This window comes from Orcinus orca, chromosome 12 (genome assembly GCF_937001465.1).
Source record: "Orcinus orca chromosome 12, mOrcOrc1.1, whole genome shotgun sequence".
Taxonomy (NCBI): domain Eukaryota; kingdom Metazoa; phylum Chordata; class Mammalia; order Artiodactyla; family Delphinidae; genus Orcinus; species Orcinus orca.
Window position 1 is genome coordinate 42,625,992 of NC_064570.1, and position 27,303 is coordinate 42,653,294.

General features: G+C 39.4%; 1 protein-coding gene across 2 annotated transcripts in view; it reads left to right on the forward strand.

Annotated features, from left to right (window-relative positions):
• ROS1 (ROS proto-oncogene 1, receptor tyrosine kinase) overlaps positions 1-23,869 on the forward strand; it is a 112,392-nt gene extending 88,523 nt beyond the window's left edge. For both annotated transcript variants that reach the window (XM_033418572.1, XM_033418573.1), the window contains 5 exons: positions 5,922-6,019; positions 6,237-6,440; positions 7,465-7,599; positions 15,761-15,924; positions 23,530-23,869. In XM_033418572.1, the coding sequence (XP_033274463.1) occupies positions 5,922-6,019; positions 6,237-6,440; positions 7,465-7,599; positions 15,761-15,924; positions 23,530-23,840 (912 nt within the window). In that variant the 3' untranslated portion in view covers positions 23,841-23,869. The remainder of the gene's footprint in view (positions 1-5,921; positions 6,020-6,236; positions 6,441-7,464; positions 7,600-15,760; positions 15,925-23,529) is intronic.
• Positions 23,870-27,303: the final 3,434 nt, after the last annotated feature.

Sequence of the window (27,303 nt, forward strand, 5' to 3'; positions counted from 1 at the left end):
TTTCTGAAGAACAGAGAATGTGTGGAGTTTCTCTGTACTTAATCTATCTGCCTTTCTGTCCCAAATTGAAATTTCCAGCCCTTAGTCTTACATCTCTCCCAGCTGACTTTTCTGTGTGGATTTGCACAGGCGTCTCAAACTTTGGCCAAAACAGAGCTCTTGATTTCATGCATCCTCCTTCATGCCATCCATCTGGTTCCTTACTTTTCTTTTCCTACAACCATGCTAATAGGTCCCGTCCACTCTAGGGTCCTGCTAACAAAATGCAGCCCCGATCCATCCTCTCCATGTCCGCAGTGCCTAGAGCAGCATCCAGCACAGTGGACGGTGTAAATACTGTGGCACGTGTGGGGAATGAGGGCCGGGGGTCTCAGCACCTGTGGGAACCTGCTTTTAGGTCTCAGGTGAGAAACACCTGAGACAAAACAAGTAACTAAAATTTAAATGTGTAGTTTTAAAAATTATGGGTTTTATTTCTATTGAAATAAATTTCTATTTATTTCTATTTTTATTATTTCTATTGAAGTATACATTATATAGCTAAAAAACTGAAACATATGACAAGGTTTATGGTGAAAAACAGAAGTCCTGTGCTCTATCTCATCCCCACATCCCAGGCCTCTGCTCATTCCTTCTGGTGTTTACCTCCACTTTCCTAAACGCTCTGCTTATACTGCTGCAGTATAAGTGAGTTTTCAACCTTGGGGGAGATCTATTGACTGCCTACTGCAAGAGGCAAGGATTTAAGCTCTTAGTCACGTACCAGCCTGACCCCACCAGCTCTACACGCAGAAAAACTCTGCTTTCCCCATCCTCTGACAGTTACCCCAATTTGCAGATGAATCAATATTGCAAGTTTATGTTACTATGTCTATTTAATTATTATTTGCTAAGTTACTCAAATACTATGATTGTGGTTCTTCTCTTGAGTAGTTTAATAAATGCCCCCCCCCAATTGTTTAGGTTTCTATATTCCTAAACTCTGACAGAATTGTAACCCTTCTCACAATATGGGTATATATATGAGATAATCCAGCTCCTCACTGTATTTTTCCTGGACACTTCTCTCCTAGAGTTGATAGGCGCTTGTCCTCTGGTCTCTACAGAGCTGTTACCCTAGGGGTTTCCTTCACATGTACCTTGGTAATTTCCATGTTGGACCTTTATTTCCTCAATTCCATGGCTTCTTTGTTCTGTTTTAGAAAAGAGAAAGCATGCAAGGCAAAAATCTTTTTTTTTTTTTCATTTTGAGGAACTGTTCTTCCCTCCCGCCCCACACTTGATTAATAATTTGGCTGGATTCTAGGTTGAAAATCCCTTGTCCTCAAAAATAAAACTCCTGCATCTTTGTTTTCTAGCTTCTACAATTGCCTTTAAAATGTTTTATGCCATTCTGATTCCTGGACATATGATCAGTGACTTGCTTTTTGTCCTCTCTTTGGAAAATTTTAGGAACTTCTTTTTTTTTCTCTTCCTTATAAATTTATTTATTTAGTTTTAGCTGCGTTGGGTCTTTGTTGCTGCGCGCAGGCTTTCTCTAGTTGCTGCAAGCTGGGGCTACTCTTCATTGCGGTGTGCAGGCTTCTCATTGCAGTGGCTTCTCTTTGCTGCGGAGCACAGGTGCTAGGCACGCGGGCTTCAGTAGTTGTGGTGTGTGGGCTCAGTAATTGTGGCTTGCAGGCTCTAGAGTGCAGGCTCAGTAGTTGTGGCACACGGGCTTAGGTGCTCTGTGTATGTGGGATCTTCCTGGACCAGGGCTCAAACCCGTGTCCTCTGCATTGGCAGGCAGATTCTTAACCACTGCACCACCAGGGAAGTCCCAGGAACTGCTTCTTATCTGTGGTACATTTTACTCATCTGGACACTCAGCTTGGAAAATCATCCCTTTTAGTTCTGGGATTTTTTAATATTATTTCTTTGGTAATAAAGAAAACTCTTTGTTCCCTTTATTTCCTTGTTCTAGGAATCCTAGTAGTTGGATAATGGTCACCTTTGTTGTATCCTCTTCTTTTATTAGCTGTTTTCTCTTATTTTCTACTCTTTGTATTTTTGCTCTCAATTCTGGTATATTTCCTTAATTTTTTAATAGAATTTAAAAATTTAATTTTCCATAGACTCATTCTTATATTTTGACTGCCTCTTAAAATAGTATTCTGATTTTTCCATACATGCAAAGTCTTCTTTTATCTTTCCTAGGATACTAATCATAGTTTTTTTTAAGTGTTAATTTGCTTCCTGCATTGTCTTTTTTTTTTTTTTAACATCTTTATTGGGGTATAATTGCTTTACAATGGTGTGTTAGTTTCTGCTTTATAACAAAGTGAATCAGTCATACATAAACATATGTTCCCATATGTCTTCCCTCTTGCCTCTCCCTCCCTCCCACCCTCCCTCTTGCATTGTCTTGACTTCCTTTTTGCCTCATTGTTCTGGGATCTGTTTGTAATATGAGAAGCTTTTCTCAAATGTTTTGTAATTTGTGGCTGGTCTTCATATTTAATAGGGAGACCTAAGAATTGGAGCCTATGTCTGTGGCAGCTTCCTTTTGGTTGTCAGGGGGGACCCTGATGTTCCGCTGGGGTCGCCTGATGACAGCACCTGGATGTCTTCCCTGGCATACGCCAGTTTCCCCAGAGAGGAATCTGCTGGTCTCCTGCCTGGGCAATAAACGCCTGAGCCTCAGTCAGGGAGTCGAGTCGGGGAGGAGGGCTGGAGGTCTCTCAGGATGAGGATTCTCATTTAATTCCCTTCTCCATTTTTAGCACAGCGCCTTAGTATGACTGGTATCTTTGAACTTGGAGTTGCTCTGGTTCTGTGTGTTTGTGTGTGTGTGTATGTGTGTGTGTGTGTGGGGGGGGTTAGCAGAGGAAAGCCTCCTGCTGCTGTGGGGCGGGGATCTAGGGTCTACTTAGCTCTTAAAACAAACTTTTAAATATTCACCTTGCTTTCAGTCCTGCCCCTCAACCCTGCATTCAGAGATACTTGCTACCTCGAATTCCAGAGCGTTTATGGGGTTCTATAGTGAAAAACATCACTTAATTCTTGTCTTCTCCCTCTGCAGGCAGCCAGCTTTCATCTCTCTTGGCTCTGCTAAATGACCACACCTCCACCTGCTTTCCTTCCTCCAAAAATGTTTCCTTGCGCTCTATCTATTCTCCTGATCTGTTTATCCTCTTGAGATCACAACATTTCCTCTATAATGTCATTTTCGTAAGGTTTAGGGAGAGAATAAAACTAAAATGCATAAATTCAATTCCTCATCTTTAGCAAGAAAGTGCCTCTGTAGATTTTTCTTTTTAGTTTTTTGTGGGTGAGAGAAGAGACAATGAAGGTGGACTAAAAGAGCTCACAGAGCTGCTTTTCCCAAACTACTCTTATTCAGCCAGTGTCCTAGTGGTTCTGACGACTGGTTCTCAAGTGCACTTCAGTTCTTCCACTGCCTTTCCTGCTGGCTACCAAGGCAGCGTCCATGATTGTCTCTCTTGCCCTGACCTTATCGGACAGGGTGCCCTTAGGTGCTGAGTGCCAGAATCAAGGTGCGGGGTCCACAGCGGAGGGCCATGGGCTCTACGCCCCCATCAGTCTAAGTTCACACAGGGCCAGCCGCCTCTCCACAGAGAGTGCTACAAGCACCCTTCTCCCCATCCCCACTCTGAGACTGTTTTGTTGGGTTGAATGCATAAGGATTGACTGCAACTGGGTTTATAAACCTTAGTCTGGTCCTTCATTTTTAGGACTCAGTTTCTGCATCGTAAAATGGAACACTGAATCCAAAACTTTTTCGGCTTCTTTTAGCTTTGATATTCTAAGATTGTAGTAAGATAGAAAAAGTGAACAAAAAACCCTACCTATCAGAACAATACAACTACATAGCCAGACACAATTCACTTCATGAAATTTTTGCCGGGTATTTATTTTACGACAGTGGAGGATGTGGCTCTTGCTTTCAAGGGCCCTGCCACATGGTAGGGTGGGTAAGTCACATATGAATGAATCATTTAAGGTAGAAAGAGGGAAAGCCCATTAGAATGGAGTAGAGAATACACTGCTGAAGCACAGAGGAGAGAGAGATGATTTCCAACTGGGGAGATGAGAGAAGGCTTCACGGAGGAGGTCTTCTGTTTGGGACACAACCAAGGTGCGAGATAGAACAGTTTCTGAAACTACACTGATATGAGTTATATAAAAGGCTTTGACTAGGGATGGACAGAGATGGAGGTTCAATATGTCTGGAGGGTTTGGCAAGAGAAGACAGGTGGTAGCCAAGGACAGCATCTGGGGTTAAGGAGGCCCGACATGGGGTAATGAAATGTTCCAATAGGTTGTCACAGGGGCTATTAGGAGCAAGTTACAATTAGAGATTCAAACAGGCAGGCAGCATTTGAAAATCTGTCAGCAAGGAACAGGGCACTAGCCACCAGACTGAAGTGCAGGAGTAGGATTCTCTGCGAAGAATGTCTTCAAGAGTAGAGTAGGTTTTGCCAAGGGCAAAGCAGGATTCCATTCACAGAGGAACCAATGAACCAGCTGAGACACAAGGCAGGGACTCAGACACAAGGCTGTGAGACGCGCATCTAGTGGACCTGAACAGGGCTGCAAGGGATTGATTCTTGGGAGTAAGACTGAGTTTAGTTTTAAGACATAGGTGTAGTTGAGTGGGACCATGGCAATGTTGAGTCCCAGAGTTCAGGATTCTTCCTACTTTTTGGGACAAGACATGAGCTTGTCAGGGGAGTCAGAGGGAACAGCATTTAAGAGCACCCGTCTATGAGGAATCAAGGGATTTCAAGGTTGTGAATCCTTTGAGATGCTCATTGAAGGATGTGGATGGAAATCAAGAATACGGAGGGCATTCCAGGAATGATAGAAGGAATAATGAAGAGAGGCTGAGAAATGCAGAGCAGGTATAAGGAACTGCAAATGGCCCAGTGTGACCAAAGCACAGATTGTGAGAGGAGAATCTATGGAAAATAAATGGATGTAAAGAGAGGCTGGTACAGCCTGGGGCTGCCATGGAGGCTGTGCTCAGGAATCTGTAATAGACTCTACAGGCAGTGGGTCACAACAAAGTGAGCTAATTAAAACACAGGAGGCTGGAGACATGGGAAGTTTGGGAAGCATCAGATAGGGATGATAAAGGCTTGAAACAGGGTAATTGCAGGGAAATGGTAAGGGACAGACAGTATATGAATAGAGCCTCCAGGAAGGAACTTTGAATTTTTTCCATATGGTACTAATAAAAACGTCAACTGGCTTTGTTCATGTAGAAATCATCGCAGCCAGTACAGGCTCAACTGTATATTTGTGCTGGCTCTCTTAGATGAGAGGAGTAATCTGTGACCTTGAAATAGAGTATTGCTAACAATTTCTATGGGACCCATATGGAGAACAAGCCCATTGTCATGACTGACATTATAGCGTGACATTGGGCCAATAATTAAACTGATTAAACTATCATCATTACTGCTAATGAGAACAGCTACTATTTATTAAGTGCCTGTTATGTCCCAGCTAGATTACATAGCTTATCTCAGATCTGACACAGTTAGTATTATTGTTCCCATTTTACATATGAGAAAATTGCTTAGTGAATTAAGCAATGTGAGCAAGTTCACACAGCTTGTAAGTAGCAGAACTAGGTTTTAAACTAGTCTGTTTGATCTAACACCCTGAGATCTTTCCAATAAAGATTCTATATTGCTTCTGCTTACTAAAGAGAGTCTTATTTATGTATATTTTGGTAGAAAGCATATAAATGTAGTTCTTTTCCTCTTTGTTGGAATTCTTTTACCATAACTAAAAATTCCTTTAAAACATCATATATATGTGTGTGTGCATGCATATATATGTGGCCAAAAATATACATATATATTTTGTGCAAACTGGAAAAGTGCCTGTAATTTTTCTTTTATTTCTTACAGTTTCACGGTCCTTTACTCACCTTGGTTGACCTTGTAGACCTTTGTGTAGATATTTCAAAAGGCTGTGTCTACTTGGAGCAGATGCACTTCATTCACAGGTACAGTGACATTCTGGATAAAGAGTTCTTATGAAGATTGGCACAATAATCACCTGCAGTTTGGGTAGAATATACAAGATAATTAACATTTTCATTCCTTCAAAATAGCAATGGTTTCTGTTAAAATCTCTCTTCTCTACAGACCTCCTAGTGTTACTTGTCTGATCTCTGGAATTTTATTATTATTATTATTATTAAAGTATAGCTTCTGCCATAGGGATCTAGCAGCTCGGAATTGCCTTGTCTCTGTAAAAGACTATACTAGTCCATCACGGATAGTGAAGATTGGGGACTTTGGACTCGCGAGGGACATCTATAAAAATGATTACTATAGAAAGAGAGGAGAAGGCCTGCTCCCTGTTCGGTGGATGGCTCCAGAAAGTTTGATGGATGGAATCTTCACTACTCAGTCTGATGTATGGTGAGCTTAACAGGACACAGAGAAACGTGGGCAGAACCATCCAATGCCCGAGCCAGAAGGGATCTTAAAAGGTCATCTAGTCTTGTTTTTTACATGAGAAAACATAAGACCAGAGAGGTTAAGTGATTTGCCTCAAGCTAAAGTGAAAGCTGGTGGGCAAGGAAGGGCTATTCTTGGGTCTCAACAGTTTATACCTCTCCCTCCAATTAGTTTTGATCCGTTACCTTACTGGTGTGTGTGGAATAGATCCATTTATTTCAGATAGCTCACTACTCTCCACAAGTGCAGAGGCCATGACTAATAGGAATTGGTGCCTATGAATTAATGTCCAAGTATATGTCCAAATGCCTACTATTTTGGGATGTTTGGTCATTAATTTATACACAAAATTTAAATCATGGATCTCAAAACGATTAGGACATGAGGGAGGTTTGGAGAGCTCTTTATTATTTGAATAGAACCCCTCATTTCTGCTTGTTGACCCCAAACTTTTGATTAGAGCTGCTCAAAATGTAAAGATTCATCCAATAACTTTTAAGCTGGACTGGACCTCTGCAAAACTGGGGATGAAATAAAGTCGGTCTTCAGTGTTGTCAGTTTATATTCATGCCTTCCCTCTCCACATTTACTAGCACTCAAACTCAGGAAGAAAGGTGAAATGCTTTCTTGCTCACCCCTAGTGTGTTTGCATAATGAAGCTATGGAAGTCATAGGTAATGGAGGTCCGCAGTGCAGATTCAGCCAGGGAAGAGGAGCACAGTGTGCGTGTGTGTGTGTGTGTGTGTGTGTTTGTGCCCCCACTAAGCCTTCCTATCACCTTTGAAGTGTTGCTAGTATGCAGTTGCTTGTTCTCTTTTTCTTGAGGTCAACTTGCTTTTAAGTCTCCCATTTGCCTTTTATGGGGCCAAAAATGCCAATCACAAAGTAGACTCTGATAGCCCCAGGAATAATTATGTTGGAAAAACTACTGTAAACATGATGTTTCTAATATGTATAATTAAAGCAAACTCTTTAATATCTTTAGGTCTTTTGGAATTTTGATTTGGGAAATTTTAACTCTTGGTCATCAGCCTTATCCAGCTCATTCTAACCTTGATGTTTTAAGCTATGTGCAAACAGGAGGGAGACTGGAGCCACCGAGAAATTGTCCCGATGATCTGTAAGTTAATCATGTTCCATAAGTACCCAAGAACAAAAACATGTGCACAGGCAATCACGTGCCTCATTGGTATGGTATTTTTAAATAAAAACTGAATCTATATATTTGTATATCTTATGTAAAATGTAAATTATTGTGGCACTTAATTTACTAAATACATGATGGTTTCTTTTTATTTATATATATACATGATATTTCATTTCAGAAGCAAAATCTAGAACAGCAGAATATGTTTATACTCTAGGTTAAGAGAATTCTAATAAATAAATAAAAGCTCTTTGTGTATATGTGTGTGTGTGTGCGTGCGTGTGTGTGTGTGTGTGTGTATTCACATATATACTCATTTCATTTTGGAAGATCTAATTTGACTAACATCTTAACCTGCATATTAAAAGGTTCTATTAACTAGGAATATATTGTTTAAAAGTTGGATTGCTTTTGTTGATAAAGCTGATATTGGGATATAGTACTGCTAATAATTATATAGGTTGTTATCTATTTATGAACTTCACACGAAGTGGCTACATAAGTATTAGTGACTTTATCAAATTGATCCTGGCAACTATTGAATTCTAATAGATTTGTGATCCTTGGAACAGTAGGTGATTTTGATCTAATTATAAAGGAAAAACAAGCCAAGTAATTTTGCTGAGTACTAATCTACCTTCTTGTGAACAACCTTGGCAGAAATATCAAGTCTTGACACTTTTTCTAAGAGGTGTTTTACCCAAGAAATTTCTAAAAGAACATATAATCAACAAGTATAAACTCCTCTGTTGTGTGCACTACACCATGCTAAGGACTGTATGGAATACAGAGGTGTTTAAACCGGAGCCATGCTTCTTCAGCATCTCTGAATGTATTTTGAAAGAAAAGACACACACATGGAGCAGCTGGATAACAAGCCAACATGTAATAAAGTGCTAAACTGTGTGGTACAGACAAGTGCAAAAGGAATTAGCAGTATGCGGATACACACCATGATTGCACTGCCTTGCCTATGCTGTGTTATTTAGAGGATTATTCAGACTAGAGCCAAAGATGATTAAGATCTGGGCACCTTGGCTGGATGTTCTATGGGTGAATGTTTTTGCATTATTTAAATCTTCCAGCTAGAAGAAGATTGGAATCACTGTCTGTTTCTGTTTAGCTCTTATAGCCTCTGGGATATTTACAGAAGGATCAGTTATACACATACCTGAACAAGTTTGGTGGCAGTGTCTAAAAGTATGACTCATGATCCTTTTGGGGCAGATGGAAAAACTTCTAGAAGTTAGGACTAAGAAAGTTATACAAAATTTGAAAAACTTTAGTCTAGGGCTTGAGGAAAAAAACCCAGCATACCTAGGTATAAAATACATTTTAATTAAATAGTTAGCAAACTAATCACTGTTTTGCATCTCTTACACATCTATTGACCACTCAGAAAATTTCTCCCAAATTTCAGTTGCATGAAATTTTCCTTGTGCTGTTAGAATTCTATTTGGCATATCTTCCCCTCTAGAGGGTAATGTACCTCATCATAATTAGGCTCTTTTTTTGGATAGGCACTCTAGGAATCAGTCACTGAATTATACGTTTTGACTTATGTGTTCATTTATTTTGTTTGGGGAAGAGGGAGGTGGATAATTAACTGCCCTATTGTGGAGAAGAAAAATGCGGGTATGTTGAACTTTGCTCTATCCAAAGGTATCCAAAAATTCAATTAGAAGGAGGAGAAAGAAGGAGTGCTAGAAAAGTTCTAGAAAAATATTCCTGATTATAAGTGGAAAAAGATAATATTCTATATAATTTTACCTTGAATAATTATTCAGTTGGATACATTATTGCTCTAATTTTATAAAAATATAGTTTCCTTGAAGCTAAAATTTCCGTTGCTGATTTTGAAGTTCATTTGAACACCAGTAATTAAAAAGTGAACAATGCTCCAAGCCCTCTAAGGGCTGCATGCTCCAGATCCCTAGGAAGGGTTAACGACCCACGGCCAACCAGCAAGACAAGCTGTGCTAAGGAAACGGAGCTCTCAGCAATGCCATTCAATCTGTCCACGGCCTTAAGTTGTCACGATAAAGATTAACTACTCTCCTTAGAGTACAGAGGGAACTGATTTTTATTTGAAGCAGTTCTCGGAGATCATAGGCCCAGCTTAGAGGGTTGAAAGTCTGTGCTGAGCCAGGCTGCACCTTCTATTCACTGCTTAAATACTCAGCACCTGGATGCACTCTGGGTCAGGTGAGTCCATAGATGGCTAGCTATTAATGGAATGTGAGAGTTCAGAGCATTCCTGCCCTTCTTTCCATAGCCTGGGATGTACGGTGCAAAGCCCAGCCCTCAGCATTCTCTTCAGCTTTTAGTTTGCACAACAACCATAGCACTCTCAAGAATAAACGGGATCAAAGGGCAATCTACATCAAGTGAGAGAGCTCTTTCACAGGTATCACAGGGGCAACTGAAATTACTGGAGAGTCTCTCAAATGACGGAGGCGACAATGGGAGAACATGGAGGCTCACCACCTTATTTTTACCCCTTAAGAATATGTATACCTAGACACTAATTGATGCTAACTGGGTCTTTCCGGGATTGGGTATTTTAAAATCTGTATTTTATGTGCTGTGCTTAAATACTTAGAGAAACTCATCCCCTTAATACTGAAAGATGCCATGGAGTTTTCAACTGTTGAATTTCAATTGCCTTACGAATCCAAGGATTTTACTCATAGAGACTATTAATGAACATGGTTAATGAGGTTCTGCTATCGTGGAAAAAACTGAAGCAAAGAGGAGTAAAGGGGTTGGCATAGTGAGTGGAAGAATTTGAACCGGAACACTTAGCTAAATGAGACATTTCAAGTATAGTGTGTGAGTATCTGTTTAGAGGTAGAACAACCAGCCCAGGTAAATTTTAATAAAAGTGAAGGAGCTGTCAGTTTATTTAGACTAATATGCTTGAATATTTGTAACTATAACTTGGTACAAGTATTTAATGCATGATACTGAATTGTGACAAGTATGTATTTGTAAGGAAAGACCCCTATGCCAAAGATACAGTTGTTGTTAATTTACCTGAAAGATATGCATTTTTTAGGATTGATAAAATTTTAAAAGCCTAGTCATTTATTCCATTGTCACCTTAATGCTGTTTAAGAGCACAAGTTTTACTCTTTACTTTTAAATGACTACTGCTTTATAGAGCTCCTCTTTTCTTAATCTAGGGCAATCCAGTGCTCATTTGGCCCTGGATAGTGGGAGAGAAAGGTTTTAAATACCATCAGGTCAATTGTTTTTGCCATCAGAGAGTTAAGAGTAATGATGGACTCAATGTAAATTAAAGCCTCCATAGATGAAAATTAGGAATATCTGATTAAATAACTTGTACAGATTAAACTTTTGGAGGGGAGTGTGAGTGGGTGAAGTACAGAGTGGCAAAGGGGCGACTGTATGGATGGCTTCTCTCCCCTCTCCCTCCATCCTCCTCTCGCTCCTTCCTTCTCACTAAATCATCTCCATTAAGTGTCTTGAATACTTTGTAGAATGAGGTGGGATATAAATAAATAAACTAGAAACTTCATAATTGAAATATGACAAGTCTTGATAGATTCAGTGTATCCTCTGGCAGTATCTCAGAATCGCAACTTTCTTTTTAGAAGGGATAGGCTCCCTGTGGCAAGTTACACTTCACTTTCTCCTCTCACCTCTTAGGACAACCCTAAGATTCCCATCAAGATTCTACTTTAACTACTGGTTTAAACTCCATGATCGAATATCAGTTACATGATGTTATTTCAGAGTCGAATTGTCTTTCACTGAGTTCTCTGTCATCCCTGTTTCTAAATGTCACAGATTATAAAGAAATATGTAAAAGATTAGGTTCTTAGCGATGATTCTAATCTTTAAAAAATAAAGCCAAGTTTGGCACTCCATATCTAGAATGTAAATTCCTTGTAATATATATGAAAAGTCATCAGATCAATACTGAAAAACAGACCAATATTAGGTTTCTCCCTGATACTCTGATATTGAGTATTAACTCTGACCTGAGGTGCTTGCAAGAATGAAAGAGATGGAAGTGGAGTCTGCATGCCATATACAGATACAGCTATTTTAAATACAATGCCTATGATGATTTCTGCGTCATTGTCACCTAGCAATTGAATATTTTCTTACTCCCGCTCCACTGTCATTGTCTGAGTCTAACACCATTATCTCTCACCTAGTCTTCAATAACTTCCTTCGCTTCGTCCCAGCTTACTGGACATATATTCACTACCAAATGTGAAATAGATAGCTAGTGGGAAGCAGCCATATAGCACACGGAGATCAGCTCAGTGCTTTGTGACCACCTAGAGGGGTGGGATAGGGAGGGTGGAAGGGAGACGCAAGAGGGAGGAGATGTGGGGATATGTGTATCTGTATAGCTGATTCACTTTGTTATACAGTAGCAACTAACACACCATTGTAAAGCAATTATACCCCAATAAAGATGTTAAAAAAAACACAACTTCCTTGCTTCCAACTTGCCCCTCTACCATCAATTCTCCACATATATCAACTAGAGTCATCCTTTAAAGATGTAAAGGTCATGCCCACTTAAAAACCTTGGACAGCTTCCATTGCAGTGCCATAAAACCCAGCACCTAGCCTGGCCCTTGATCTGGTTGATCCTCACCTCTCTGACCTCATCTTTTATACTCTCCCCCTCAATGACTGCTCTACAGCCACACTGGCTTTCCTTCACATCCTAAAATGTGCCAAGCTCTTTCCCAATTTAGGAATTTACACATGCTTTTGCCTCTTCTAGTGTGTTCCCTGACTTCCATCCCCACCCAGTCCCCATGACTAGCATCTTATTTTCCTACAGAGTTCATTGGCTTAAACATCGCCTCTGCAGAGGGTCCTTCTATAAGCAATTTGCCAAAAATGTTCCATCTCTTATTAGAGCTCACATCTGTTTTCTTTAGTACTTTTTTTTAGAACTTATAATTTGTAATTGTATATTTATCTGTTGATATGGTAGTACTAATATTTTTAAATACTTCCCAGTTTATGTTTCTTTAGCAGTCTTTCTCTCTCTGCCCCCCATCGGCCTTCTAGATCCAGAAAGTAAAAAAGAGAACAGGTACTTGACCTTTTTAGTGAGTCAGTAGACTTGGAAATGAAGCTTGGAGGAGAGAGAGGGTTATCTGTTGGGCTGGCTAAAAAGTGTCTTTGATTTTGAAGTAAAAATAACAGACATATTTTTCATTTTTACCAAGAACTTTATTGAACACTGTATTCACCCTCTTATTCCACTACCTTCTGCCATTTTTCAGGCAACTTAATAATTCCATCTTCCCAAAACTTATCTTTTTGAGCAAAGAACTGTTCCAGGTGTCTTTTACAGTCTTCCAGGGAATTGAAATATTTTCCATTAAGAGAATTTTGTAAAGACCAAAATAAATGGAAATCTGAAGGCACAATGTCTGGTGAATACAGCAGATGAATCAGAACTTCCCAGCCAAGCTGTAACAGTTTTTGCCTGGTCATCAAAGAAACATGCGCTCTTTCGTTAACCTGATGGAAGATTATGCATTTTCTGTTGACTAATTCTGGACGCTTTTCGTCGAGTGCTGCTTTCAAGCTGGTCTAACTGGTAGCAGTACTTGTTGGAATTAATCGTTTGGTTTTCCGGAAGGAGTTCTTAATACAGGATTCCCTTCCAATCCCACCATATATACATAACCTTCTTTGAAGACCGGCCTTTGGTGTGGTTGGTGGTGGTTTATTTCGCTTGCCCCACGATCTCTTCCATTCCACGTTATTGTACAGTATCCACTTTTCATCACCCATCACAATTTGTTTTAAAACCGGAATGTTTTTGTTACGTTTAAGGAGAGAATCGCATGAGGAAACACCCTCAAGAAGGTTTTTCTTGCTTAACTTACGTGGAACCCAAACATAAAAGCGATTAACATAACCAAGCTGTGGCAAATGATTTTCAGCACTTGATTTGGACATTTTGAGTATGTCAGCTATCTCCCGTGTGGTATAACGTCGACTATTCTCAATTAATGTCTCGATTCGATAACTATCAACTTCAACTGGTCTACCCGACCCTGGAAGCATCCTCCAGCAAGAAATCTCCAGCACGAAACTTCACAAAGCACTTTGGACACATTCGATCAGTCACAGCACCTTCTTCATACATTGCACAAGTCTTTTTTTGCGTTTCGGTTACATTTTTACCTTTCTTGAAATAATAACGCATAATATGCTGAAAATGTTGCTTTTTTTCCTTCCACCTTCAATATTGAAATGGCTACACCAATTTTGATAAGTTTTTTTATAATGCACGCTGACGTGACAGCTGTCACATACAATCTAACAAAATTGTTTTGAATGAAGTTAAAGACAACTAAGTGCTACTAGAGCCACCTTACGGAGAAAAACAAACTAACCTTTTAGCCCACCCAACAGACTCCTTTAGCTCCTTGTTAGCTTGCTAAATGCCAGGTGTGAGCAACTAAACCTATAATTCTATATAAGGATAGTCTAATAAAAAAAGAGGAATTGAAGAGAAACTCAACTCCTTCTAAGCCCCGGGCAAGTGTAGGAAGAAGAGACCTTAACAGACAGAGGTAGGAGGATGAAGATGTTGGATATTTAGGTCTCGAAACCTCTGTAGGCCTCAGTTAGATTAGGTGCGGGTGACACTAAGCACAGGGAGCAACTGCCCACTCCTCCCAATTTGGCAGGATGGCAAGGAGATCACTGAGCAGGGGATCCCCCACATTGACATGGACACCCAGCATCATGAACAGGGTAGGATGGCATGTCCAGACAGGGAACATGTAGCTTGCCCTTCTAAGCCTCCTTTGTTTCCTGTGTAGAGTGAACATTTTGTTGAAGGCTGGAGATTCAGCCGAGGAGCATCTTCGGGCATGCAACAGAAACAGGAAGGGATTTCCTGGGCCTTGTCAGCAGATATGGGACATGATGCCGTCTCAGAGGCCTGCAGCTAGAGAGAGAAAAGGGGGGACCAGTTCAGGGAGAAGGGCCAAAAGAACAGGTTAAAGGGATCATAGACTGCAGAGAGCAGCCGATGCCTGCAGGATGGACCAGACCAGTCACTCCTTATGGAATTCCTCATCATTTCATTCTGAGACTAGAGAAGGAGGGCACGGTGGGGTCCAAAGTTCACTGTGCCAGTACAACTCACAAAAGACTTTCACCCAACGTAAATCCTGATACCACCTTGGAGAGGAAGACAGAGGGAGTAGGAAGAGCCTAAAGATAAGAGAGACTGAGTTATTATCCATAAAAGACTGAGGATTACCTAAAAAGGGTGGTTTAAAATATTGGAATGGGCTAGGTTATAAATGGCATTGTACTAATTTTCTTCTACTAGGTGGGGCTTTGAGAATTAGTTACAGAACAAAGAGCTACATTTTCCCCTGCTCCTATGAGTTGTAGTGGATAAATTTTGTCTCCCTCTTACGTTTGCTATATATATCATATGAGGACAGGAGTCACACTGCCACATCTCTTGCTCTTGATATACTGCTCATATATAGTAAGTGTCCAACAGATCTGCTGAATGAATGAATGAACATTAGTCAAGAGTTCTGCACAGACATTTCTTAGACAACCATTAAGGAAAAGAGAATGTTCAACCAGCTATCTATGTCTAGGAGAACTGAGTCTCTTAATGAACCTGGCAGTGTAAGGAAGAGTAAAAACATTAGAATTGGATCTGATTTCTACCCCTGGTTCTGCCACTAAATATCTGTGTGTCTTGGAGTAAATCTTAGATTTTGTTTCTGATATCAGTGTATGAATGTAAAATTTAATCTCAGCTTCTTCAGTAATTTTTATAGCTGTTAGTTTCCTAATGGGTTCAGTAAACATTTTCCAACCATCTATTTACTATCTATTTATTTAGATTAATAACTGTTGAATGTCAGCTTTTCAGAAGGAAGATGTTTTCTAATAAACGTAGTTATACTGCCAGCCACTATTATATAAGAAACAAAAGCTTTTGTTCTGGTTCAGTTATATTAATTATGGAAAACTGGCAATACCTCAAATTCTTTTCCTTCTGAAATGAACTTACCTGGGTTATCAGTAATGGGTACCTAGTCATATCCAATCACTATTTACTTCGTGTCCTTACCCACATATCCAGGTGGAATTTAATGGCCCAGTGCTGGGCTCAAGAACCTGACCAAAGACCTACTTTCCATAAAATTCAAGAACAGCTTCAGTTATTCAGAAATTTTTCCTTAAATAGTATTTCTCAATGCAGAGGAGAAACAAACCCCAGCAGAGTCATAAATGAAGCCTTTGAAGGTAAGTTTGATTCTTCTTCAGAATTTTTGGGTTTTCTCTACAGTGTGAACTGAATAAGGTTAAAATGGGATGTACGTGGAAGACATCTTACAGTGCGTAAGAAGAATAATATACTGGCACCATCCTCATAATCAAGTATTTATTGTACTCCTCTTTGAAAATAATTTTGATTTGTTCATTAAATTAAAAAAAAAGAATAATGGTATGGCCCCTGGATTTATAATTTCAGATAGTAAGGATGAGAATTAACATGTTAGACTATATTTTCATGAGGCCTGTTCTCTCCGCCCTCCACCCCTCATGCCAGTTTGCACCTCAGTGGCAGAGTTGAGTTAATTATAGTTGATGGTACATTATCATCACTGGTCTATGCAAGACTTCTCTTTCATTTGTTTGTTTAGTCCCTTTATCTCCATATTCCTCTCCTGTTCTATTTCCTCCCTCCACCTGCCAGGCAGCCATACTAATGTCTTTAATGTGTATCTTTTAATTTGTTGTATATTGTATGCATGGATACTATCGTGTTATGTAATGCTTCTTTTCTTTCTTTTTCATTAAGTACTGTGTTTTTAAGAGTCATCCATGTTGCTATGTATATGTCTAATCTGGTGCTTTTAACTGCTACTTAGTTTGCTATGATTATTGTAGTGGGTCACACCTTGCTAAGGTCTACTGTGATTCCACTACAGTATTTTGGTATTAAAACACAGTAGTCACTTAATTCATTTCCAAAATCAGATTTACAACACATTTGCCTAATTGGCTGCAGAAAAATAAATTTTAAAACGATCCTTTCCAGCTGCTCTTAAACTTCATCCCATCATTAAAAGTTCATAGGACCCTTTGTTTTTTTTCAAATGCAAACATTCTTGCTTAGAAATAAACCTGGCAAGATTGACCATGACTCAGAATCCCTCAGAAATTAAGACTCTCCGTCTCTGCACTGATTGATTACACAATGCTGATGGTTGCCCTGGAGTCATCTCTCTACAGTGAGACCTTCACCGTGAGTGATACACTTGACTAATAATGGCAGGGAAAAATACGAAGCCCAAGGACGAATATCTGCTTGTCTTGTTTGCTGTGTTTCTGACTATACATTTTGAGTAACTTTGGATCCATGACATGAATGGAGATAAGACTCTGATCATGAGACTTCTTTAACACAAACAGCTAAGTGACAGATTGGAAAGGGCTGTGCTTGCTTTGAGCATGCGTCCTGATCCTTAACAGAATAAGCCTTGTTAATAATCTCACATTGGCTCTACCTGCCTTCTCATCATGGAACCGAGCTGATTCTAGGAGTGCCAATGGTTGAGCCCTTAAGAGTTATAACTGCAAGGCAACCCCACTTTTCTGGAGGGTTCTATACATATACCTGACTGTGTGAAGATCACCCAGGTTAAGAAAAAACATATCTATAAGCCATTCTGCATACAATAAAATCCTTCTCATTTTCTAAACGTTTGCTTAATGTATTCCTTTGAATGAATATTTGAGAAAATTTAAAAAATTATTTCAACAGATACCTGTTGACTTTTGTGCAAGGCCTAGTATAGTGGTAAGCACCTGAATTTAATGTGTACCATTGGGATGCTTTAAAGAAAAAGAAGAGGCAAGAATATTTCTTTCCTTTGAGAAACTATAGAGTCAGTTTCTTTAATCTTGTATGTAATGTTTAGTAGTGAGCTGTTCTTCTACTGGTGATTTTAAAAGTTGTCCTTGTCATAGGACTGTGTCTCTATCCACAGGAAAGGTGAGTGTCACCAGTCTACTACTGACTAATACTGTTTTGCTCAAGCCATTTGAATCTGCCCCTGCTTGGCCTGGTTCTTATTGGTTGTAACTTCACATATGGAAACTTTAGAGGAACAACAATCTGGGGTGGTTTGCCAATATGTAAAATGAAATCTTTTGTTCCTGAGGTAGATGAATGGCAGTAAGTGGGTTGAGTTGATTGCAGAGATGTTTGAAAGGCAAGCAGAACATGGTTTTGCTTACTGGGCACTGAAAGCATGATTTCCTTACTAAATCACTGCTCTGATCTCTAGAAGGCAAAGCTTAACTACTAAGCCTCTGATTCAGATTTTCTTGTGAATATCATTTTTGTGGTCTTTATAAAATGAAACACAATCGTCATCTTCTTAAAGGTTTAAAAAAGAATTTTTATGTTATTTTACAATCAATCAAAAAAGTGACTCCTGATCCTTTCCAATTTTTCTTCTAACTTTCCTAGTAATTAATATCTGTAATAGTTCTTGCTATATTATTTTTATAACTGTATTTAAAGATCTTTATTAGAAAAGTAATTTATGTTTATTGTTTAAAAAACATATAAAAGTATCTAAGCAGCGTAAAAAGTTAGTCTCTTACTTCTTCCCTGTCCTTACTCCCCGTGCTAGCCATTGTTTGTGATTTGATTATATACTTCCAGATATTTTATATGCATATACAACTATTTACAGATATGTTCATTTGTGTATGTTTGTGTACATACACACTGGCTGGTAGTCTAGAGGAATGAGTGAGATGTAGATTCTCTGGTCAGTTCTCCACCATTTTTCTTTTTTTTAACAAATGAGCTTATTTTCGAAGATTTGGTGAGCAGATGATTTTAAACTACATCTTCTGCCAGAAGCCAGGAGGCATTCTGTTGCCATTGAGAGGGAATTCATGTTCTGTGGGAGTCCTGTGGCAGCATGCCAAACCTACACTGTATGGCAGAGGGAGAGTCAATAAAAGCCACTGAGAGGTTAATCCTAAACTGAGTCCTACAGAGGGGTGAGAAGAAGGTATCTCAGGATAGAAGGAGCAGTATGTAGAAAGTCAGGGAATAATAGAGAATGGGGGTTCACAGAACTGCAGGTAGTTTATCATACTTGACGGTGGGAAATGGCAAGTGATGAAACTGGAGGAACGGTGGTCACACTAATCACATAAGAAATGAAAATTAATGAAAGCTGAAATAATGAATGATGACAGGTATAGAAAGAAGGATATGGAAACCAGACTTACCACAGGGGTAGATGCTAGAGGATTTGGCATCTAATTGGGTGAAGAAGAGAGAGGAGACGATGGTGAATCCCAGTGATTTGAGAAACTAGGTGCAAAGCCATGCTCTTCCCAAAGGCGGGGGCACAGGAGGAGGAACAGCTTTATGCATGTTTGGTTTGAGCTGAATGTGGGAGAAATGAAGAAGCCCAGTATTCAGTTGGAAATACAGGTAGTTGAAGTCAAGGGTGTAATTGAGGTTATTCAATTAAAGTGTATAGAATTAGAAGAGAAGTAAACAGTGGATGGCACCCAGAAAACGGCCAATATATGAGGGACTGACAAAGAAAGATGATGGGCACTGAGAGGAGAAGTCAGAAAGGGAAGAGGAAGGCTGTCATGGAAATCCAAAGGAGAGAGGCTCACAGACTTGAGAGTGGTCAAATGCTGCAGAGATAAAGAGTTCCATAGGGTTGCGAGGAATTTACAGTTGACTTATGTTATATTTTAAAATTCAACTCCTCGCTCACGGAAGCCTTTCCTTCTAATGAGTACAGACATTTTATATAAAAATTACGGAGGCTGTCATAATGGGTGTTAGAGGGCCTGAGAGCTTAGTTTTACCTTAGGGTCTACCAGAAGTCTCCATGAACCCTTAAGAAAATCCTTTCACCATGTAGCATTACCTAGTTCATCTATGAGACCGAGGTAACAGTACATATAGAGAACAAAACTCTTTTTGTGAATGGCTTTTAATTGCAGTATTAGTTAACTTTATTTTAGCACTTTTTTATATATCACTTGTGCTATATAAATTTAACTCATTAAATCCTCACAATAGCCCTATGAAGTGGGCATTATAATATTACCATTTTACAGCTGAAAAGATTGAGGTTAGTAACTTGCCCATGGTCATCCTGCTGAATGGGGCTGGAGTAGGACTCTATTCTAGAGCCTTTGCTCTCATCCTTCACAGAGACGTGGCTATGGTTAGAAAACTGCTCCCACACTCTCCCCACTTTGTTTTCTTTGGTATGCTGATTTATTTAGGTGCTAAGTTGTTGAAAGACTGAATTAAAATTCTAAATAATATTAAAAAAAATAGAGAAGCAGACATAATGAGGCAGAATAAGGATGCAGGAAGCGGTTAACAGGGAATATAATCAAACTCTGATAATTTAGATACAAACAAGTAGTTCTGTGCCGTGACAGATAAAGAATTTTGGTACAAGAGAAATTCACATTCTGAGATTTACAATGAATGTAAATCCTGATGATAAGGAATAGAAAGAGATACAGGGATCACCAAAAATTTTGATAATTCGATGTGACTGAACAAAAGTGGCAGAGAAGGGCTTCCCTGGTGGCGCAGTGGTTGAGAGTCCGCCTGCCGATGTGGGGGACAGGGGTTCGTTCCCCGGTCCGGGAAGATCCCACATGCCACAGAGTGGCTGGACCCATGAGCCATGGCTGCTGAGCCTGTGCGTCCGGAGCCTGTGCTCCGCAACGGGAGAGGCCACAACAGTGATAGGCCCGCGTACCACATTAAAAAAAAAAAAAAAAAGTGGCAGAGAAGAGAGAAGAAATAGAATGAAAAGCAGAGTTTGCATATTTGCAAAGGATAGAAATCATGGAACAGTCTCTTCAAGGCAAGCCTAAACTTAATTACCTTTTAAGTAAAAGAGAATGCATTTAATAATAGTTTGCTGCTTTGCAGACTGGTGGGCATATTTAACAAAACTGTAAGAAGTCTTCTTTGTTATTGTCGGAGGTATGTAAGAAGAGAGGAAAGCCACTGGGAGGACTTTTTTGAAAAAAAAAAAAAGGCATTAGGATTTCAGGGAGCAATAATACCATGCCTATGCTATGGTCCTACTGACCTAATGGGGTGGAGAGGGGATAGAGAGAGAAGATTAGTAACATATCTGGGGATCTAGTAAAAATATCCCAGTGACTTCATCCAAACATTTGTGTAAACATCACCTCATCAGTCCCAGAGAGTTCCACAGGAAACAAATCTAAATGCTCTTCTGCTGTTCTAAACATAGCCAGTCAGCCACCATATGTCTTGTCTGTAAATATCCTGTCTTACTTGGAAGTCTTTATTTTAATATTTCCCTCTTAAACCAAGGGTTGCCAAGTGCATGCCATCTTTGCTCAGGATCTCTCTCTGCTTTAAGGACCTGCAGGTTTTCTATACAGTAGTTTTTAAACCAAAATAAACAACCCGCCCCATCTCTCATAATTATGCAATAAGAAAATGTACTAATTGCTGAAAGCTTGCCAGGGTCAAGTTACTAAATATTGCCCTAAGTACTATGAACAAATGGAATAGTTAGCTAATGATTTTTCTTTGACATGTTGCACCAGAATTTGTAAAAAGAATTTATTTGCCTTATGTAAAAGATTTTTTTCCAAATAATATAGGCAAAAAATTAAATCATGTTTCAGTAGAAAGTTTCCCAATATGCTATTTAATGGACTAAATGTATGGCAGTGAAGCAGCTGATAACATGAGTAGCTAGACCTATATTGTAGGTGTACCTTTTTGTTGAAATTCTAAACTCCTTTAGCCTGATTTCTTTAAGCCCTTCAGGAATATCATCCTAGTTTCCTCAGTAATCTGGGCTGCCGGGCAATTTAAAGTTAAATATCCTATTTCTTGCTATCATTTTTTGATATTTTCTATTGCTATTATCATGCATAGCAAGTTATTCTTATGAGTTTCTCAATGGCTATAAGTACTTATTGACAATAATCATAACAGTTGGATCCTTCCATAGATATTCAGCACTTAGGCACTAACCAAACCTGACATCTGATAAACTTATTTCTGTGGGGGAGATATTTTACAACACTATCTGACTATTTGTGTGGTTTGAAATATACTAGAATGATGTTTGAACAATGAAGAGGAACGTGGGGTGATGCCCAAGAACCTGTGAGCCTGTAGCTCGGGCTTCTTGTTCTTCAGCAGTGGGGGAGTGTCTGAAAATGAAATAAACACCTAAGAAGACAGAGCAAGGACAGTGATTCACATGCTTCTTTAATAAAATAGGCTTTGTAGTTCAGGCTTGGAACTTGGTCATAGGTAGATCCGTTAAATTCCATCAGGGAGTAATAGATGCAATGGTGCTTCCCTTAGTCCTTTGAAATTATTTAAATTTTCCCCATATTTCAATTTAAATAAATCCAGCCTGGGTGTAGGTCAGGGCCAAGCACAGAAGGCTTGGCAGCCCGGCAGGCCTCACCCACACATTTGGATGCTCTTGTGCTGGAAGTAGGAGGAGGAGAAAGGGAAGGACCTGCATCTACTGACTGCAATGTTTCTGATTAGTAAAACGTGATGCTGTATGAAAGGACAGTAATATTTCCGACTGTAAATTTTTCATCCAGGTAGTAACACCCAGAGATTGGAAAGCATTGTTAAAAAGCAAATAATTCCCACAATATACATTTGCATATTTATCTTGTTGACTCCCTAGAATTTTGCGGAATGTTTCAGAAACCCTGCAATTAGGTTTCAACAAGAATTCTTATACTTTTCTAAGTAAGAAGGTCAGCTTCTAAGTAGAGAAAGACAAAATAATATGAGCACAATTGTGAAGAAGGTCAAACTACCCTCTGGCTGCCCATCTTTCTATTGCCAGGCCCACCTCACAAACATGTGTGTCTGGAGTCAGTGCCTCTCAAGGACTCCTGCAGGGCACACTGCCCACCACCTTCCTGTCACACAGCACGGCAGCTCCACTCTCCCCTCAGGGAGGTGAACATGAGGACACAGACTAGAGCTAGACAGTTTAGGTTCAAATTCTAGTTGTGTGACCTTGGGAAAATTGTTAAACTCCTCTGTCCTCAATTTCCTCATCTGTTAAATGGAGATAGTGCCAGTACTGACTTAACAGGAGAATGAGTTAATATATGCATTTCGCTTAGAACAGTGCCTGGTACGTAGTAAGTACTCTGTAAGTATTAATAACAATTATTATTATTATATTTCATATCAGTGCTTATCACCACCCGACATAAATTTAGTTTTGCACTAGTTTACTGTCTGTCTCTCCCCATTAGAATGTAAACCCCAAATAGCAACAAATGTGTTTTGTTCACTGCTGTATCATCAATACCTAGGACACAGCCTGGTGTGCAGTAGGCATGCAATAAATATTAGCTTAATAAATGATTAAATTACTTTATCTAAAGAAATACATCTTTAAAGGTAGGTATTTTAGCTGATGTGGCAAGATGAAAGGGTAAGCACTTCACACAAAAAGGGCTGCCCTAGGGCCACTTAATTCCTGTCACAAAGACCATGACCTGTTTCACCTGTTATGGCAGAGTTAATCACCTCTGTGCTCTCATCACTTTATGTATTCCTTTCTTATATATGCACACATGACCTTCCATGGTACTATTTCTGCTTTCCTACTACACTGCAGTAGCGTCAAGGACAGGGAACATGTCTTGGACTTTTGTGTTCCCTTAGTGGTCATCATAAATATTTGCTGAACCAATGGGTAAGGCTGGTGTTGTTCTAATTCTCATACAGCCTGGAGAGTACAGATAAAGGAAACCAAACAGATGCTAGAATAACTTTTGTATTTTTTTTCACAGATGAAGATGGTCATAGGATTTGTTTGAATTCAGATGACGTTATGTCACCTGCTTTACTGGAAACCAAGAACCAAGAAGGGTTAAACTATGTGGTACTGGCTACGGAATGCAGACAAGGTGAAGCAAATTCTGAGGGTCCTCTAAGCTCCAAGGCATCTGAATCTTGTGGTCTGAGGAAAGAAGAGAAGGAATCACATGCAGACAAAGACATCTGCCAAGAAAAACAAGTGGCTTACTGCCCTCCTGGCAAGCCCGAGGGCCTGAACTATGCCTGTCTCACTCACGGTGGATGTGGAGATGGGTCTGATTAATAGCTCTGTTTGGGAAATGCAGAGTTGAGAGGAACACTCCTCCCATTAAGTAGTCGCTGAAAGCAAGCCTAGTAGAATGATACATGTTGTGGGTGGTGGTCTATGACTCTGAATTAACACAGGGAAGTTCCTGAGTTCTCATCTTGGCCCCAAGAGCCATTTGGTTTTAGTTGTGACAATCCCATACCAACTGTCTAACCTTCAGCAGAATTCTGAGGTGAACCTTTGAGCATTTGGGAAAGCTTAGAAAGACTTATGAGTCTGGAAATGAAACTGTGATTCCTCACCCCGAGGTCCCTTAGGCCACTGCCCACCCTTCAGTCTGGGCTGTAAGAGAAACATCTTAGTTAGATGGTTAAAGACTCAACACTTATATTTAGGGACCTGAAGGAGGAGGATGAGAAGTGTGCTCAAGGGGCCAAATGAACTACAGATTATCCCAAAAGGGACAAAGGAAGTGACTAAATAACTCTACACATACAGAAGGAACTAGCACCTATGACATGAGAAGTCATTGGGAAAGCTATTACTACAATAAAGTATTGTCCTTAATGACTACTCTAAAATACTTTGTATTTTGGAGACTTGGAACAGTAGCTTCAGTCATAATGACAACAGGACTATGAAGGTCTCTACGTTCTAAACTTTAGCATTCCACGATCTTTGGGTCATATAAAAATCACTCTGTGACTTGTGTGCTGTTACAGAAATTAGCTAATATAAAGATGGTTTTTGTTTGCCATATCTTTTATACATAACATACTTAGGATTACATTTACTATCCAAGTGTCCTTAAAATTAAACATAAATGATTATATAACGTTAATTCAAGCTGTGTGATTTTTAGCAACCACACAAAATAATAAACACCTAAATGAGAACTATTAAAAATTAAATGAGAGCACCTAAATGAGAGCAATTAAAAAATTGCTGCAGAGAAACACTCTGATTTAAAGCCAGTCGTATTTTTGCAGTTACCCATTTAAATCTGAAAGCCTCAAATGCTCTAATAGCAACACCAATGAAAGTATTGTGTGTTACTTAGTTGCAGTATACAGGATGTTCACGAGCTATAAAGAACACTTTGATCATAACATTTGCTAAAAACTACTGTGGAAGAGGAACACGTATGTTTTCACCTTGGATCATTTAGTTCATTTTAAAATCTGCCTACTGCCTGAGAACCTGCAAGATGACAGGCTGTATGATGAGGAACACAGGGAGGTCAATGTGTCAATTCTGTGGTGAACAGCCCCCAAGTAAAGGTCCAGGATATGGCCACTCTGCGACATCTGTCATCTCACAAGGCAGAACAAGGCAGAATATTTTCCCTCTGATCTTTTGACTTTCTAATGGACACTGATCATTCTTTTTGTTAGCCCAGCATATGATGCCCCTTCCTGTGTTGGGGAATTCCTCTACCATTATATTCCGAGTGGAAGCTATGCTCCATTTGCTTCCCTGAGATTTCTCACAGTAAGAAGGCAGGCAAGTGACCCTAGCCCCTACCACTCAGACACAGCCACCACAGGCTTCTAATTGAGAGCGAAGGAAGCAAAGAAATAGGAACCACAGTGAGTCGTCCCTGGTGACGGTGGCAATTGCAGTTGGTCTAGCTCCCAGCATGCAGTGTCCAGGGCCAGGAGAGTCTGCAGAGCAAGTCTGGAGCCTGGTGCCTCTGGCAGCTGGGGAGGCCAGACTGGCCTGGTTCTGCTGTCTGCTTCTGGCCGGGCTCCCTGTTCCATAGCCTCTGAGTTGGGTTCTCAAGCCCTCCCAGGGATTCTGTGACTTATCTCCATAGCCTTTCCCCCGCCCTGTATTTACATTTATTGATTCAATCCTTTAATAATTTATTCAACACATAGGTACTACATGCCACGTTTTGTTCCAAGCACTAGAAATACAGCAATGAACAAAACAAAATCCCTGCCTATATGGAGTGTAGTTCACCTACTATAACTACTAGTGTAGTTCACAGTACTGAGCATTTGGCCAGGTAGCAGTTTCAAAAATAAAGAAAATGGGTAACATGGAGTGTGGTCATCTACAAATACTGGCATTAACAGTTCATCCTGTCCTGGGAGAAGCAAAAGAAATGAGAGATAGGGAAGAGCAGACAGTAGAGGGTCTTAGTGCTAAACCACAGAGTTTGAATTTCATTCTGTAGTAGATGAGTCATCAAAGCTTTTTTTTAAATTATCTCCATAGCCTGTTAATAAATGTTTTTCTTTTAAATCAGCCAGAGTCAGTTTCTGTTTCTTGCAACCGTGACTTTTGCTCTGCCAGTGCCACAGACCTTTATTTTGGAATACACAAAGGGATGAGAAGCATATAGAAGAATTCGATTTTCAGTACAATACATTTGCATTACAATCTGGTAATGCAATCTGGTAATTGTAATGCAAATGATTACATTACAATCATTTGCATTACAATAGAGAAATTTATAGAATAGCTGAGGGGAACGGCCCGTTAAATATCATGTTTCAGCTAGGATATAAGTGCAAATTAGTAGTCTTTTTTTATAATTCATAATGAATAGTATTGGTAGAAATACTTAATGCAACATAAAATAGTGGCTGAAATCTCATAGGGAAATTTATTATAGATGAAAGTAATTGATAAAAATACAAATGGCTGGTAATACTGAAAACCATGTAAGTTAATTCTGGAAAAATTTGATTTTGTAATCAAGAGGGAAAAAATTGGCAATGGCTAAAATTGGCACTTGTTAAAATATGTTCTTCACTAAAAATTAACAGAAGAATAAAACCTTATTGATAAATTTTTTATCTGCAAAATACGACCTGGGAATGTTAGACTTGAGAGAAATAATGGCTCCCAAAGGCAGAAGTTATAATTGGTATGAACGAAACAAAACAATACAAAAGCCGATCAATGAATCTAACCTTCATTTTAAATTGTTCAAGGAAAAGAAATAATCCATTAGATTATTATGGTTTAACATTGCCAGTTGAACAAAATTTACCTGGATAAAATTAATGTGTTGCTATAATTCTGTTGAAAATGCTTTATTCAAAATGTCCTGGAGAAAAGGGCCTGTCCCTGGTCTCAGATACCCTCTGTGTTGCTTACCCATCCTGGTTTTCCCTGGCCTATTGGAATGTTCTCACCTATTCTTCTCTGCTTATCTAAATTCCAGTCTTCCTTTAGGATCAGCTCATATTCCAACTTTTTGGAAAGGCTTGTCCCTAACTCCCTCCCCTCTCACTTCTCAGAATTACTATTGCCCTTGTCTTTATATCTCATTTGCTGGCAACTATATGTATTCCTGTTCTATTTCTATGTATTTTATCTACTCGAATAAATTGCAAGCTTTCCGAAGACAGGGTGATGTCTTTTAACATTTTATACCTTTAATCTAAAGTAAGTATTCATACTTAATGGATGAATTGGCTTTCTCATCATCCTTTTCCAACACACTTCACAAGTCTTCACTTTT